At 39.4% G+C, this 18,330-nt stretch overlaps 1 protein-coding gene across 1 annotated transcript in view; it reads right to left on the bottom strand.

Moving 5' to 3' along the window:
• Positions 1–747: 747 nt before the first annotated feature.
• The window catches only part of PDXK (pyridoxal (pyridoxine, vitamin B6) kinase), a 39,182-nt gene continuing 21,599 nt past the window's right edge, over positions 748–18,330 (bottom strand). Inside the window, exons 3-11 of the mRNA XM_017810984.1 lie at positions 12,444–12,548; positions 9,425–9,508; positions 7,528–7,574; positions 6,836–6,921; positions 5,972–6,017; positions 3,433–3,544; positions 2,293–2,429; positions 1,645–1,711; positions 748–884 (exon numbers count right to left, since the gene is read on the bottom strand). Coding sequence (XP_017666473.1) covers positions 772–884; positions 1,645–1,711; positions 2,293–2,429; positions 3,433–3,544; positions 5,972–6,017; positions 6,836–6,921; positions 7,528–7,574; positions 9,425–9,508; positions 12,444–12,548 — 797 coding nt within the window. The 3' untranslated portion in view covers positions 748–771. The remainder of the gene's footprint in view (positions 885–1,644; positions 1,712–2,292; positions 2,430–3,432; positions 3,545–5,971; positions 6,018–6,835; positions 6,922–7,527; positions 7,575–9,424; positions 9,509–12,443; positions 12,549–18,330) is intronic.

Raw genomic sequence — 18,330 nt, 5'->3', positions numbered from 1 at the left:
TGTTTGTCCTTAGTTAAAAAACAGAGAATCAAACATGACCTTGGAGGTAGAACTACAAACTCCTAACCAGTGCTACTGAATAAAAAAGTATTATCTTATTAATGAAAGTGTTTCTGGAGCAGCTTTTGGAAGAAAATCATGTGGGCACCCACAGACCTAAGAAATAAGCAGCCAGTCCCAAACTGTGCAGCTGTTCACAGGCCAGAAGCAGGAGCAGAAATCAGCAACATGAATGACACCTCAAGGTCACTTCAGAGTACTGAACATGCCAAACATCTTCAAAGTACTCCTACACACAACCAGAACTCTGTGTGTAGCTTTAACCCTGCTTAGTCTCATAGCAGCTGAGATACCGAATACCTGAGTAGGTAACCAGGTATCTCCAGGAAAAGGGAGCATGGAGCCAGCTCCGTTGGCACTAGAGGCCATCCTGAAATACATTTTCCAGTCAGTCAAGCATTCCATTAGCAAATTCACATCTAAAGTCTTCGGCAAGGCAGGAACATTGTTCTCTCTTGCCCTGGGTCATTACGCAGACTAAGTGAATCCGACAGCCATTTTGATACCTGGAATATGCTCAAATGCACACTAACTGTTTTGTTTTTTAAACTGAGCAAGGCCAGCACATATGTTTGAGAGTGGATATCTGCCTATGCTGGGCACTATTTCATGAAAGTCAGGTTTCTGTCACAGATCTAAGGCAAATATTACAATTTACAGGAAAGAAATGAGGACATCAATACATTGTGCGTTATTGGAGACGTACAGCCTTTATAACACGGTGGCTTTCACTATGATCTCTGGGTTTTCTATGTCCTTTTTGCTTTGGACCATTCTCAGTTCCAGCTGGGCTGAGTTTGGTTTGTTTCCTTCTCCAGCTTGTGCTAAAAAGATGACATCAGAATGTCATTAAAAACAGAAATATAAAAAGAAACAAGTTCCATTTTTCTCTTATCCCACGATTTTCTCTACCTTCCTCCCTTCCCTTCCCCAATTTCCCTTACAACCCCCTGCTAAAGGCTTCCAAAGTACAAGATCCAGGTCAGCACTGTGATTTTCTATAATCCTTGTTCAGCACCTCTCTCCAGGCAAAAAATATGGCTCTGCTGTTAATTAGAAAGTGACACAGACATGCTTTGAGAACCCAGAGATCCCATCTGGATCTCCTTAGAATTGAAAGACATGGGAAGTCCACGGGGACAGAAGCTGAAAAAAATCACTCCTCACATGGCCAACCCAGCAAAGAAATTATTATTTGCTGATAAACCCCTCTCAATACTAAACACACACTCAAGGGGAAAGTGAGTGAGCTACACTTAAAACAGAAGCCCTCTTGCACATCAAACTCGGCATTTCCTCACGTTCTTCTGCCTCTGTTTTGCAGAGCTGAGTCAAGCACAGTCAGCACGACTGCGGTCCCACTACAAGCTAAACAGTGACATCTTCAGTCGGCTGTTGTCAAAGATAGGCTTGGAGGACACAGTCAGGAACATGCAGACAAGACTAACAAGCTCTCATCCTGTAAATTCTCTGGCTGCCTCTGCACTGAGGGCTGCCTTTAGTCAGGAAACCCACAAAGCTCTTTGAATGTTTCTTCTGATGCAAATGCAGACAGAACACGGGAACAAAGTCTGAATGAATTACCTTTTGCACTCTTAATGGTCCTCTGCAGAACATGCTGCATGGCTGACACAGTCTTTTCACATGCCACCTGCATCAACACAACATATTCAGGTTTTAGTAAAACTTCAGCTGCCTAGTTTAATATTACTATTATTTCAAAAACACGGCTATTAAAAGGCAAACATGACTGATGACACAAGCAGGATGACAACTATGTAATGTAGAGTTTGGGGGAAAAAGTTTTTGACTTAATTCTCTAACCAACTGAGCTAATTCTCCCAAAACAGGTATTAGAAACCATATACTCATACCGAGGACTCTATATCCTTAAGGGAAAGGAACAGAAAAATAGATATGAGAAATTGTTTTCAGTGCTTATTATGACATGAGGATAAAAAAATGTAATTACAAACATGCATGCAGTCTCTCTCTCTATAGAGAACAACATCTTATTTGGAAAAATTACAAAATCAATCCAACTGAAATGCAAATGCAACTTCTCAATGCTCCTTTTGGCAAAAGGGAAATTCTGGGTTTTTTTCCTCTGAGGTGAGGAAAAAAAGCCAAAAGAGAAGACAGTCTTTAAATAATGTCATAGATTAAAAGTCATAAAAAAACCAGAAGAAACATGGTCTAAACTTGCAGAGAGATGAGTAACTTCTCCCACACCTTCAAATTGTTTGGATGCTTGTGTGTCCATGCCAGAAGCATAGCAGCAAACAGGTCTCCTGTTCCAACAAAGACAGCATCCACTTTAGGAGACTCCATTCGAATTCTTTGTGTTATCCTGGTACCATCTGCTTTAGCTATAACACAAATAGACAGTTAAGTAACAGACCCAGCAACTAACACAATAGCATTTACTAGAATTTAAAAAGAAATAATTTTAAAAGTGATCATCAGATTTGAATTCTTCTGTTGTTTGGAATGTAAAGCTGCTAAGGAGTATTGTAAACTTTGTACTTTAAAAGAGAGGGGTTTTAAAAGGCACAGCCTTCAAAAACTTGGCCAACTTGGGGTAGCATTTACAACTTACATACTCTACATACTTCATTTAAGAGGGAGGAGGTAGATAGCACCTTCATTTTTCATTCCTCAAAACTGTGCCCTTCTCAGGTGGAAACACTGTGTGACAGTCTGAAACATAGTGAATCTTGGTGATGGAATAAAGGGGGATATAAAGAAGGAACAGAAGCATATTTTATAACCTATCAGGGGAGGAACAGTCTGCTAACAGTACACTGTAACTTTTCAGAAAAGTATTCAAAACATTCCAAGTTCCTGTTTTATATCACCACTACTCTCAGGGCCACTACTAGGGGCTGTAAGAGCCCTGATAAAACTCACCCAGGACATCCCTGCACCCTCCATCCTCTGCCCAGGAGCTGCAGAGAAGCTCAGGCCTGGGCACAAGCACCCTTGCCTGAGCTCTGTTGTAGGTATTCCTGTGTTCATCCCTGCTGTCCTGACTTAATGTTTGGATTTTCCAGATTAATCTCAGACCTGGCTTGTCTCACCTTCCTCTGATGACCACTGGCCTCTCAATGGGACCTGTCCTGCTCACCTTATTCAGATACAGTGGGTCTGAGTCTTGTGGGTGTTCTGCCTGTGCTGTGATCACACACAGCTCCCAGCTTGTGTTCCCTCAGGGAGCAGCCCCAGTCGTACCACTCCTTGATATTACTCTAGGAAAAGCTGTTCCCTTAGGGATCTACACTCCTTCCATGCACTACAGATGGGTGTGATGAATTACTTCATCAAGAGACAAGTTAAAAGAAAGCACAGTCAAGGGAGGAGTTCATGACTTACTTTTTCTGTGGCTTCCCAGAGCAATTAAGTAGTCATTTCCCAGAGATGCCTGTAGATCTGAGCTTGTGATCACCACAGTCTCTGGTCCCATGGCATGGAGCATATCCATTACCTTTCCATGTACAAAAAGACAGGAATCAGTGACTGCAGTTACGTGTTGGATAAACTTTGCATCATACTTAGGATTTTTGACCAGCACCTTATTTTGGCATGTTTTGTAAAGAGAAAAAACAGTTTCTGCTCAAATAATTCACTTGAATTAGGGGCATTACTTTGATATAGGGGAATCAAAACATCCACACTTAAATGTACACACTTGTTAAAATATACAAGTGTCTCTGTTTGTGTTATCTTTGGATGCTCCTCTGAAAAGAACACTGCCTGCATCACGTTTTCAGAACGTATCATCAAAAGAACAGGAGAACAAATACACAGACATGTTTCACCTGAGCTGGTATCTTGAAACACTTTTTAGAAAGCCAACAAATCCAGGTCCTGAAATCTTATTTAGCTACTACTTTAAGAGTTAGCAAAATTTTTAAAAGTTAAATCAGAGGTTCAAGTGTATCTGTCTCAATATTCCTTTCTCATTCTGTTTCAGCCTCCAAATTACACTTGCAAATTATATACCTTTGCATGTGTATTTTCACTCTGTGTTCCTCACTTAAACTCATAAATACTCTACTTCTGACATCACAATTGGTTACTACAGAAAGAAGTGATTTTGATTTCACAGAAAAAAGAATGACTTCAGTAATGAGTTTAGCATAAAACACAGATAAAATATTAATTCTCCCAGCAGAGTTTAACTAAAAATCCTCTCAGGCTAGCTATGACTCATGAGCAGACGGATTTATTTCTGCTATTTTTTAATTCTCTATTGCTTTTCTTTCTTGTCTAAGCCTCCAGGTTTCTTCAACTGTCAGACCTCTTTGCACAGACATCAGTTGGGTTTTAAAGAAGCAATAAATCCACCAGCATACACTGACATAATCAACTGTGAAATAGTATTAAACTAAATTTCATTTCTCAGTCACAATTCACCAAGAACCTAATCTCCACTATTTCTAGTCATAGGACTACATTAATATTACATCATATTTAATTTTATGTTAGATGACTATACTGTCATCACTAGTCTTTTTGAAGAAATGAAAGCATGCCACCATGGAAGTTGATGCCAGAATTCCTACCACCTCAAAAGGGGACAAATTCCAGCATGGATTATTACTCAGAAGGACAGACTATATATGATATGCAGCTGGGGAGACAGATACATTAAAATATAATATCCTGCAAGCAACTATTTTAAAAATGCTTCCATTCCTAAATATAATTCCACCTCTTTGGAAGAGATTTTTTTAAACCCCGTCACAAATAAATGCTATCACACCAAACAGTCAGAAAACTAACTTGCACAACTGTTCAGCACATGCAACTTGTGTTTGCAGCTGAAATATGCAAATCTAAAACCAATGGCTGCCCAGTTAATTGTGTTCTCCTCAAGGCCGTGGGTCCACTGGTGAGGATGAGAACGGAAGAACTGAGTTGGAGTTAGTGGCATAAAGCACAGCTCCTCTCCCTCACCCAGCACAGTGGGGTAATGTAAAACTGGGGGTTGTAAAACTGGGAGGGGGGGAAGTGAGAACTAAACCAGCTGAGATCTTTTTAGATGCTTCCTGCAGTGAATCAATGGTAAGCAACCCATGTTGTCTGATGTCGCTACAGCAAAAAAACAACAAACATTTGGGCTGACAGACCCCCAGCTACTCTCCAGGGTGCCACTGCAGCTGCTGTTTGTTTAGAGATTTTGTGTTCTTTTGAAGTTCAAAACCAAACTGGAAGGAATAACATCAGTCCATTGTGAAAGCACTTGACTAGTCAACAAAACAAAGAGCTCAGCCCTTCTCAAGACATCAGTAAAACCACATTCCTATTTTGTCCTTCACCACCAAGCCCTGCAGCTTTTTATTTTCTTCAGTTTGTATGAAAGGGTAAATCTTTACACCTCGATGCAATATATTTGCAGGCTATCTATCATCTCTGTATGGCAATGACAGCAGCTGTCAATGCTGTGGATTTGTCTGGGAGAAGGAGGAAAAGCTGTCCTCACACTCAGCCTTGCTGCTGCACGACTCACACATGGACAGCAAACAGAGAGACCTGAGCAGGTTCCTGATGCCCAGGGTCACCCGAGGTTTTCACCCCAACCAAAGCATTTCCACAGCACTGACAAGTGTCTGGGTACTTGCCACATGTGCTGCTGCCTCTCTTCTTACACTGCAGGAAAGCAACCTCACAGAGATCTACTCATTACCAAGGTAATGGCTTTATCTGTAGCTCTTTCTGGAAGTTTCTGTCGAAGTCTGACACTAAAATAGGAAATGTTTTGTGCCTAGACTGCATGAACTTTTTTGATATACAGAAAGAAAGGATGGAGGCTAAAGTGACTTCAAGGTTAAAGACAAACTGCAAACTGTAGCACAGCAGGCAGGAATGCAGAAAGAGATCTTACACACCCTACCCTTTCCCTACTTACCTCTAAAGCATCTTTTTCGGTGTAAATCTTCCTGCCCGTGAGTAACCTGAGAATGAAACAGAAATCTTAAAAGAGCACAAGTACTACAGGCAGTGACTGCTTTGTTTATCCTTTGAAAGGAGGAAAGCTTGGACTGCACCAAACAGGCCTAAACCTTCTGTAGCTTCACGGTCTGCTGGACCAGACCGCTGTCTTTAAAGGTTACGTGCACAGACACACAGTGCTTCTGCAGAGGACTCACACCAGCCCTAACCTGCCTCCTCTAGAGATCCCTGTACCACAAAAATTCCCTCACAAGTGTCTTCTCTCCATCTCCCATGCAGCTGCTCCCTCCCCTCAGGGTCACAGCCTGTGATGTATCACAACAGATTATTTCCTGACCAAAGAGCCACAGTCCTATGTAGACAGGACAAGCAGCAGGCATTTAAATTCTTAGCTCCTATGAGATGCTGACATGGTGGTATTTCTGAATCTAGTTTTGGGGGGTTGAACCCAACTATCTCGGTTTTGATATTCTAACATATAATAAAAGTTTCCACAGTAATAGGTAAGGATGGGGAAGGTATTTTTTCAGCCTGTCCTAGATACAGGCCTCTGGGGATAACAAGAAGTAATCATGAAAATGAGAGACTGGAGAAAACAAGAAAAATCTTTTCCTCACATAACTTCCAGATTTTTTATTGATTTCAGTATGGAACATCTGAGGTTGTCTGAAAAGCATCACTTGAAAGTAACAGCTAAAAACCAAACCCCACAACATACCTACATAAGGCACTATAGTGAGACAAATAAAATAATGGGGTATCGGCCTTCCCTGATTTTGTCCCCAAGTTTATTAGGCTAGAAAAGGAAATAAGCACTTACTCAGCTTCAAACTGGTTAGGAGTAATTATATCTGCAACAGGTACAACTTTGTCCCTGTAGACTGGGAGGAGATCCTTGGGCACATACTAGGGAAGAAGAAACAGTGTCAAATGCTGTCAGCAGGATCTGCGATGTGGGACTGCAACCCTCCCTCACCGCCTTTTTACTGAAATTATTTGCTAGTTTTGATCAAAAATGAATGTTTGTCAGTATGCAGCCCAGTATTGGCACATGGAGCTTTTCCATCACTGATCACAGCCCAATCCTAACAGCTGTTGGATCCCACACAAAATAACTCATCTTCATTTAGGTTCCAGTGCTGTCAATTCACACGACGGCTGACAATGCCAGCCAGGCTACCAGCCAAAACAGAGCTCCTGACAGAAGATGAGAGAACTCCAGTGACACAGGGAGGTAGAATATTGGGATATTTTCCTGCAGACATGGTCTGTATTCCCTCTGTTGTCTCAGCAGAGAGCCTGAAATAATCCCAGGGCTATGCAGCTGTCATTCCTCCCACATACTAAACTCATTCAAATATAAGAAATTAAAGCACAAACTTACTTACTGGGATTCAAAGCCACACTTAGGTAAAGCAGCTTAGTTTGGGTGTTTAAAAATTAATAAATCTTTACACATCTTTATAAAACAAACATTCAATGCACAGAGAATCCAAACAGATGAATACTAACCATAGAGCCTTCTCCATTCCATTTGTCACCCATCACTGGATCACACACTGTAATAGAATAAATTTAGGTTTAGAAATGGGGTACAGTTATAGAGACCCTGGTTGAAGGGAAAAATTCTAGGTAACAGCACTGAGCACCTTATAGCTTATATAATTTCACAACTCTTGCAGTACACTCAGCCTGAAATTTGTAACTGGTGGCTGCCAATCCTGAAAGAGTAGGCCATGTCTTAAACAGTTATCAAGTTGGGATCACCCTCTCCTGCCTGCTTCCATGTTGTTCTGTCTGAAGATGATGAGGATGAGAGGATCTGAGTGCTGGGAGTAAAGGGCCTTATGTTATGGAGAACACAAAGAGCCCTCCCCTTCACTCCCCAACCCTAAACTCTGGAATGGTAGTACGGTTGGGAAGAAATGTGAGAGAAGCTAATAGCTCTGAAAAGAGTCCCATTTCTACTTTAGTGTAAAAAAATACATGCCAAACGTACACAACAAAATGCTGTGTGTATATTAAATAAAAAGTGTATTATAATGAAACAGTAAGAAAATCCATGCCAAACTACATGAATTCATATTTGGTGTAGTAATATTAACATGTGTTTGGGATGGGTTCTGTATCATCAGCAGCATTAACAATGTATTCCAAGTGTCCTCAGTTTCAGAGCATGGAAATAACCACAGCGTACTTCAAAAAGGAACATTGTTCATTGTATTAAAAGAGCCTTTAGCAAGATAAAAGAGAAATACAAATCCAATCAGTATTTAAGGAAGTTTTTCTATGAATAAAAAGAGGGTAATTTGTTTTACATTTTAAAAGTCTTTTCCTTACATTATAATCTATTTATTAAATATAAAGGGTCTTAGAAGCCTAGCTGTGATCTCTACATCTGACCTCTTCCTTCCTTTTCTATACAGTGAGATGTTTCTTTCTACTCATATTCCAACAGTCCTTAGTTTTCATACAAGGCTCTGGAGAATCTGACAATGCAACAGTGTGAATAAAGACCAAAAAGCAACAAAACCCAGTGAAGATCTCTCTGCTACATTTTCCTAAATGAGCACTGTGCTTTGTTAATTTTAAGTCATCAGCAGTAGACACCTGCAAATCCTGCCAATCTTTCTAAATGCTTCCTGACCACACAGTTTACTGAACCTGAAGATGACAGCTAAAAACCATAATTCACAGCTTTTTATCCCACTAAATCCTCCCTGACCTTGCCCTGTCACTCTAAACGTTTTGCTCAATTCAAGCCTACACTGGTTATGTTCAAAAGTCCCCAAAGACATTCAGGAAGGAAAGAGGAGAATTTTTTTCCCACAGGTTTAAGCCTGACATGTACATGTTAATGAGGACAGTTGCTAGAGCCTGTTGCTCCCACATTTTAGCAGAAGGCACCAGAGCTAAAAAAAGACTTGGAGTTTAAGGTAAATCATGAAGCTTACAAGGCAAAGTAAGACATTTATGGGATGTTACATGAAGCCATGGCAGGGCAACACGGGAGAGTCTGTCCTGCTTTTGACTGACTGGGAAGTCAGGGAGAGGCTTCAGCCATCAGCACATGCAGCCTCTGAACTACCACCAGCAGCAGCTGGCTGGGATTTTTATCCTTTCTTGGATACAGACAGTCAGTCCTCAAGGCACATTCCCCCTTGGACAGCATAAGGCAAGAAACATACTGAAAGGCATAAAATCAGAAAGATAACAAGCCAAGTCCCTCAACACTTAAAGCTGAAATGAAACACCGCTGGAGCCTCAGAGAGCCCCCAGATCAGCGGAGAAGATGGTTGTGAAAAGCTGCGTAACATCAGAGCAGTGTTGTCATCCTAAAACAGTAAAATGAATAAAATCAATAAAAACGCAGTGATGAAACAGAAAGGATTATAATGCACTTCCTTACCATATACAAGGTTGGAATTCTGTTGCTTCAACTCCTGGACAATATCCACCACCATTGCAAGAAATGATGTGTCTCTTGTATACCCTTTGGGGGAAAAAAATAAAAAGAAAGACATTTCTGAAGTCTATTTTCATGAACACTTCTTCTGTTTTTAGTTTTGGATAGGAATGCTGCATACTTCTCATTCTTTGGATAAATGCATTTTTAAAACAAAGGCATTTTAGTAGTTCATTCAGGAAAAATCGGTGGGAAACAAATTCAGACAACTACAAATATAACCTTAAAAATCCATTTACTAAATATGTTATATATGAAGGACTCATACAATTTCAAAATGCTTGAACATAAACAAAGGTCAGGCTAAAAGGAAAAAAACTTTCCTTTTCATCAAAACAGCAGTCTAATAAGTATTATTTATGATGTAGTAAATATTTTAATTTCCATATACTTTTCTCATACTCTGTCTTAAAGCAATTTTTTAATTATTATTATTAATGTTTGCACTGATAAAGTCTAGCACACTAATGCAATGGAGTTTTAATTTTGAATATTTTAGAGCAATGGCCAAAGTACCAATAAAATTCCTATTTTTTAGGCTTAGCAGTGAAAAAAAATGGAAATAAATTTTACTATATTTTAAGGACTTAATCACACTGCTAGCACCACAATATTCTTATTTAATAACTAATTTCTTTATTTTATAGATGTTTCTTAATTTATATATTTATATATTAACTTCATTAGCAGCATTTATAAATTAACAATTTTATTTTAATTTATTTTAGTTCATTCAATACTATTATTTTGAGCCAGGTAGCATCTTCAAACCTTCAGCTTGGAAATGTCCACTCTACTAAAATATTTAAAAGTGCATTTTGGAGATTTTTTTTTTTTAAACTTGCAAAATTAATCAATTCTTAGATGTTGCAGAGAAATGGAAAAAGCTTCCAAGATTTTTGGCCAAAATGCTTTGCCTTACATCTATGAAAAGCTGATCATCAGGAAAAAGAGCCAAACAAAGATTTTTGTTATAGACTGGCTGAAAAAAAAAAATACAGAGCTTGGTTAACATTATTGACAGAGGTGTTTAAAACAATTACACTGACTTGGAGTTTACCTCTTACCTTGAGTCTTTTACTGTAAATGAAACAAGTATATGAAGATCTACAAATAACAACAGTCACAAAAGTTAACGGAGTGTTACTTTGTCTAAGTGGCCTAAAGACAATAACTTCCATCTCAGCCAAGATATCTACAGTCACCAGACATACAAATCAATTTGTTTTCAGTGTGTAAATAATCATATTCAGGTTGTTGGAGGTACAAAGTAGTTGTCCACTATAGTGAATGGCTGTTCCTGTTTGAAGAGAAAAATCTGACTTTTGGCCCTGAATTTTAAGTTCAGTCACAGCGCAGCTGCAGAATAAAACACTGGAAGTATTATTGGATATTAAGAAATTACTAACATTTCTACCCATGCCTTCTTTTTGTCCATGCTGAAAATGTCTACAGCAAATAAGATTTTAAAAGAAACTTGAGCAACACACTGATCCATCTAACACAAATCCTTTTTTAAAGGGCATATTAATAAAGATTCCCTTTTTCTCCGAAATTTCTTTTCTTTTGCTGAAGATTTCTGTTTCTCATTCTTCCACTTTTAATCTCTTACATCCATTTTGCCAGTACAAGACTGTGATAGAAAGGGTGTAGAGGTCTCTTCCAAGAGTTGGAAGTAAAATAAAAAAGGAACATTTCAGCTAAAAGAATACTCAAACACCATTTAGAATTTCTGCATACTAGTATCTCCTGAAAATTCCTGCAATACAGTGTGTTCTTCCTGGAAATGTCCCCTGAGAGAGTTCTTTCAAGGAAAAAAAGGGTGTTCATCTATTTCTCAATCACAAAGAACTCCTTTATGCCAAAATTAATTTCTTAACCTTAGTTCAATCTACTTTCTATTTATTAATTTCTTAACCTTAGTTCAATCTACTTTCTATTTAGTCTCCTTTATTTTGGAGATATTCCTTGAAAAAGCCCTGACAATAACTCTTCAGACATGTCACAACCTTTCAGCCAGAATGATTGCTGTGGAGTTATAATCCATACACTTAAAAGTTTCCAATTTTCCCTGTATATAAAGAACTTCCTTACATGTGGAAGCCATGAAATCAATTAAATCTGGTTATATATTTCTGCTTACCTTTAAAAAGTGACTGTTCAGTGCTATAAAAAAATGATACTGTAATCTAAACCAGATGCACAACTCTTACTGAGGTGAAACCTGATCGGTAACCTACTTTTGAGAAGCAGGAATTGGATGAGAAGCAATCTTTAATAAAAACTGCACGTAGAATCTCTCATTTCTAGAAAATGTTTTACAAGAAGTTCTCTTTGCCTGTATTTATAAACACTTTGTACTTAGTGCTAGAAAAGGAAAACACTGCAGGACTGTATTCGCTCAGATGACCTACACAGTAACAAGAGCAAAAAATCAAGACATGACAAGAGTCAAACCCAAAATCCAACCCTGCTTATACTTTGCCCCGTGTCCAAGCACTATGCCTGAAAGATCAAGCAAAAAAATCAAGGACATACAACTGTGTATAAAATCATGCTGCAGTAGCACAGAGTGCCAGTGCTGCAGATTTAGGAGAAAGGGTTAAACTCGTGTCTTCCTAACAAATTTTAAAATAATACTCTGACATTCCTCATCCTTTTTTTCCAGTAGAGGCACTCCCAAAACATTAAGTATGCCTGCACATGACTGGCCTGTACAAGTCTGTAAATGATACAAGGGGATCAATTTACCCACCCAGTTACAACCTGCAGGCTGGAGAGCTCTGGCTGTTCCAAATTAAACAGCACGAGCAGTTGAGACTACAATATACAGGTGAAACTGCAGGAGGAACCAAAGGAGGGAAATTTTAATTGCTTGGTTTGCAATAAGGAGGGATATGGTTTATATTTCTTTAGTTCTGTTTACATCTCATGAGAACTCCGGGGAAGCAGCTCATCTTACCCGTGAGTACATAATCGTAGCGGTTGACCTTGTTCAGCTTCAGTCCTTCATACAGTTCATGAAGTTCATCTGAATTCAACACCTGACCCTTCCAGTGGGCATAACCTGCAAAGCAAATGCCAGATAATTTTTTTTCAAGAGCTGGATTTTCTATTTCAGATCACACATTATACACATGCAGGGACCACATCAATTATCAGCATCAAAAAGCATTTCCACCTCTTCTGTAAAATGCTGCTGCCAAATGAAAGCTGCTGTCAGCAGAACAGTTGATGTGCTCAGCTTCTTCTTAGCACTTCTGTCTCCCAAAGAATGACTACGCTGCAATTTGAGACTGTCCATTTACCAGCAAATCAAGCTGAGAACACACATGCTCCTGCAAGATTTCCCATGGAGCCTTTGCAACCACCCCTTTCCTGTGCAGAGGGTGACAAACATATGTTTTAGGCTTCACTGGAGGAGGGTGTCAGCACAACATATCTTTGTTATTTTATACTATATTAAAAAAGAGAAAATTGACAGTTAGATGACAAGCTTAACAGGCTTGTGGATCTGTCCATACCCAGATATGCAGCACTGCTGCACCTCCCATCAGATGTGGTGCTTGCTGGGACCCGCATGTAACGAATAGACATATAATGTCATCTGACAGACAGATTTTCTTCCCAAAATAGCACAGCTTTAGTACTGAGAATCCTGGAGGAGGAAATGAGTAGCAGAAAGATACTATAAACAGACAAATAATATCCATACACTCTTATCCTTGAATGATCTCTAAGAATTACAAGCCAATATTCTCAGCCGAGAGGCGGATGGAATGTGAAGTTACTTGGGAGAAGCTGAAACAATTTCAGCAAACAGTGGACCAAGCTTCATGGAAGCCAATTTCAAGGAAAAGAAAAATAATTTCCCTTAACAGAATCTAAATATTTATTGAAAAATGTAAATGCACCTTGCACCTTGTTGTCAAAGCCTGCTGCCCACCTAGGTGGCACCAATCCCTTCCCTGTATGTAAGAATGGAACTTCCTCCAGGATTTTAGATGAAGCACCCACAGTTTAACTCTTCCAACTTCCATAAAATCAGAGGTTGTTAAAAAGCTTATCTTTTTATCAACTGGAATTAGGAAAAGTGAAATGTTAAAATCATGTATCTTCTTCCATACCACCCTTGTGTGATAACTTCTGCTCTTGCAGTTAGGAAATTCTGTGATAAAAACTGTTGGTTTTGATTATCACTCTAAACTGTGTTATTAGAGTAACTGCCAAAAGGTGCCTGGAGCTTAGTCTAAGCACATTTTTCAGTTTTCCTTCTTATGAATGCAAATACACCCACAGTATGGTGAGCAGATGGATCATTTTGTTCTCCTCAGCTCACAAAGGCCAAGCCTCTAAAACACGACTCGCTGCCAGCTGGCTGGGGGCCTGACTCACAACAGCCACCACCACTCTCTCCCAGGCAAATGCCTCCCACAAAGTCCCTGTGAAGAAAGGGACAAAGTGGGGGATTTCCATATGTCAGGGCTGTGGTTTCATTGCAGAAGACAGTGATATTCAAAACTGCAACAGCCAACACCCAGGCACACCTCTAGTTCTTCAGGCACCCCGAGCGTATGAGGAACCCTTGACTACACCTAACCCCAGTAGCTGGTTAATTAACACATATGCAGATGTTTGTTCTGTCACATCTGCAGTGCCAGAGAGAAATCATCTGTCCTCTCCTCTTCCTTGAATCTCTGTAGCACTGCAAAGCCAGTACAGAGACACAAGGTCCTTCCACTGTGGCCATGAATGAAACTGGGTGCACTTTTCACCCAGAAGCAAGATCTGCTGGCAAAAGTGCAGATTTTTGCCTCACATGTGGCCATAAATATAAATATGATAGACTGCCCAGACAGTCTAGATACTCTCAGGAGGCATCCCTACAAATTCACCATTTAACTAAGAGTTCACCTGGCTGTGTCAAGCTGTCTGTACCAAGCTGCCTTAAATACTCAATGCACAGGGTTCATGTCACACTGATCCCTCCACTGAGGAGGAGCAATAAATATGGAAACACAATATTGGGCAGCAGCCCAGCTTAGCTCAGGAATTGGTAACTCACCCACACGGGGCAGGGACATTGAACTCTGTAGCAATGACTTCCAAAGGTTCTAAAGGAGCCTTTTTACAACGTGGTAAAGTGTAATACCACCTAAAGTCTAATCACACAACAGCCAGAGGAAAAACAAAACCCTAGGGAAGCTCTCAGGGAAGCCCCAGCTATTCAGACAGAAAAAAAAGGTGAATGCCTTCACTGGATCTGCAGAGAACTGAGATTTCACTAGGAACTGAATTATGCTGGAGCAAGAAGAAACAAACAAAATCAAAACTGGTAGCAAAATGGAAATCACCCTGAGCCCTTTCCCCAGGGTAATGTCATGTAACATGATGAACAAGGTGCAAACCCCGTGACCCTGCATTTATCCTGCTCTCCTCGTGGAATATACAACCAAAAATCAGCTTCTGTAGAGGGACAGAAGAAAAAGCCAGTTACTCATGTTCAAAAAGTGTTTCACTAACTGCAGAATGGATAAGTTGGAGTCTCAGGAAGAGGGACTTTCTTGAAAGGGGTCTTCCCTGAGTCTTCCTTGTTTTATGTGCAAAACCACCAAATAATTCCCCTCAGTGCTGGACTGAGAGAACAGAGAGATCATTGCAAATCGTGATCCAGCTCTCCAAAAGACCACTTGGCTCAGTCTAACTGTATTAGTCTCCCAAATTTGTAAATAATTTTAAACACACAGAAGAGTCATAAGCATTCAAATGACTTTATACCCCTTCTGCTTATCTGTGATATGACCTTTTATTGCAATTATCTATTTGGTTTTAGCACATAAGGGAATGAAAACCAGGTAAGATATCATGACTTATGTCACTTATCCCTCTAAAAGGACATATGTATTCATCAGTCTCCAGGGAAATATCTTGGTTCATCTGTATGAAAAAGAAAAAAAAAATAACAAAACCACAACCCACAGAGGTAGCTAATGCTACACTCAAGATGAATTTACACACTTTTTTGTCTTGCCTTCCTCCACTAGTACTTTTTTTCTCCTTTGGAATGTATTTATAATCCTCTTAATTACTTTCAAAAACAAGGAAGAAAGAAAATAAAAGTCCCAAGCATATCAAAAGGGACAAAAAACCCCAACCAAGCAACATAGCAAAACAAAAAATAAGCTACCATTTCGGTACAGCAAGGCGTGTCAGATTTCTTTGTTTTCCAACCCAGAACACTCTGTTCTGAGGTTTGAGTTCCTCCTGTGGTGCTCCCTGCAAAACTATTCCAAGTGGCTTCACTACCCAAGTATTTCACATGGGAAAAAGGAAGAAAGATCTAGTGTTTAAGGCACATGATGGACAGGCAGTCTGGTTCCAGCAGTGTCACAAAATTCACATGTAAACTCTGGCAGACAACCTGGTCTAAACATATTACTAATCTTTAGCTACCAGGAGGCCTTCAACAAAAACAGAAATACAGTACCAAATTCCCCACTGGATTTTTTACAGCTGGGCAGTGTGGGAGTAAAATACTAGCAGTGTTAGGCATGAGTGGAGATCTTTTCTTTTTGTCCCTGCACACACAGAGGTGTGAGTGACTGCATATGGGTGGCAGACTATGAGGAATCACATCAAGACATAATTATAATTTATCACGTATTAGACCTACCAGTCAACCCAACCACCCACTACACACCCACTAAGTGGAAGTCAAAAGTGCTTAGAAATAAAAAGGAACAGAAAAAAAAACCCTGGGCTCTTTGTTCCAGAGCAGTTTCAAAGGTAGGATTTGGACAGCAAAGTAAGCACATTATATGCTTGCTGGTAACCTACCAATGAAAAACAAAAATGAAAATCCCTGAGGAATTAAAAATGCACCCCAAAATATCAACAACAGAATTAAAAAAAAACACTAGATTTTAATTTTTACACATCAGACAATGAGATGCTTCTGCAAACAGTACAGTAAAATGGAATAAAAAGCACAGTCTTTGTAGGCTGCATGACAGCTTCTTTTATTTGTACATGAAGCACGATGCCATTCAAGTGTGAGTCACTCTAATCACAAAAGATCCTCACGAAGCAACATGACAAACTGTTCTCCCAGGGGGACTGATTTAAAGCACATTTTCCAAATTTCAGGATTATCAGAGACTAAAGAAAGCTGAATTTTCTGAGCAGGAGTCAGCAGAAAGTTGCCCGTGGTAGCTTACTAATTTAAAGACAGGGCAAAAAAAGAGCAATAATGATTCACCCAAGAAAGTCTGTTAGTCATAAATTCTCTCTGCATTTTATCTTTTGCTGCCAGGACCAAGTTTAAAAACAGGGAAGGAAGGAAAGAAAGGACATCATGTCCAAAACCTCACAGACTTTTCTACCTGTGCTCCTCTGGTATGTGGCATTCTTTCAGAAACTACAGTTCACGGCTAGATTTTGAAGGAGGAATTTGTCCTTCAGCTTTAATGAGGATGCCTGAAAGGGTTCTCATAAGATTTTGTTTTTATAGGAAAAATCAAGTTTCCTTCACCCATTCATCCAGTACACAATGCTCGTGTACTGCAGCACTGCTCCAGACTCAAGTTCTGCTTCCCAAAGCCATGAGATTGTGTGGCAACCTTTGGGATTTTTTTTTTAAACGCATTTTCTAAGACAATCAAGATTACAGGAAAAAAAAAAAAAGAAATAATGTCACTGCTAAACACCAGGAGTAGTTACTGGTGTTTATATTTTACAGACTTGTGACCTTTGAGACATTTTTGGGTTTGGGATGTTCATTTAGGTCTTCTTTTGGGGGAAGACCCTTCTACTATCCACTACTATCTACTACCCTTCTACTATCTCCACTGTCTGCCAAACCTTGAATGAAAGACTAGTAACCTTTCTCCAGTTGTTTCTTTCTTTTCTGTTTTAAGAACCTGCTCATCCTATTGGTAATGTAATTTTCCTACCTTCAGACACATTCAGTTCATGGTCAGTAAAACTTCTTCTAAGCTCTTTTAATGCCCTGTAAAGCTGATTTAATCTTGAAACTGAAAGCCAACAAACAACATGTGCTCAAAACATGCACCTTAAGAGCCAAGTTATTTAACATGAAAAAATTGCTTAATTTCTGGAAGATCACAGGAGTTTTACCCAGCTACCAAAACCAAACAACAGAAAATCCCAAACTCCAAAACTAAACACATTAAAGAAATGGAAGTTACACCTAAGTACCTCTGGAAAACATGACAGAACCTTTGTACTGTGCCAAAGGGTACGAGCAAAATAAGCAGCTTTTTGACTGAGCCAGAAAAGGCACCCACCCCCTTGTTTAATTATTACCTCTTTTGTGCCTTTCCTTAACAAGCAGAGATGGCTTTCAAGCTACTTTTGAAACATTAATTTCTTCTTCCCAGGCTGACACTACATTCCTTCCATGATAGGCATCTTATAATCTCTTGAAAGCTGCATGGAGCTCAACACAGTGAGAGAAGACAGAGGCCTCCTTGTCTGCTCTCTGTTCCAAAAATGAGCAGTTTATTAACACAGCTGTTCCTGTGAGATACTAGGAAAGTACCTCAACATTTGTGGGGGGTTTTTTTGTTTGGTTGGTTTGGTTTTGGGGTTTTTTTGTTTGTTTGTTTTGGGGTTTTTTGTTTGTTGTTTTTTTATTATTATTATTTTGTTTTGTTTTTGTTTTTGGTTTTTTTCTTCTTTGGTTTGTTTGGTGGGTTTTTGGGGTTTTTTTGGGTTTTTTTGTGTGTGTGTGTCAGAAACAAATTTTGCTCTTTTTCAAGATGTTAAAGTCTGGATTTGCTTCTTAAGACACCTGTGGAATGTCTTTATCTAGAGTAGATCTCCCCTCA

The sequence above is a fragment of the Lepidothrix coronata genome, unplaced genomic scaffold (assembly GCF_001604755.1).
Source record: "Lepidothrix coronata isolate B3197 unplaced genomic scaffold, Lepidothrix_coronata-1.0 Scaffold30, whole genome shotgun sequence".
Classification (NCBI taxonomy): Eukaryota; Metazoa; Chordata; class Aves; order Passeriformes; family Pipridae; genus Lepidothrix; species Lepidothrix coronata.
The sequence above is the reverse complement of the archived record's forward strand: the minus strand, read 5'-3'. Positions and strand labels throughout refer to the sequence as shown.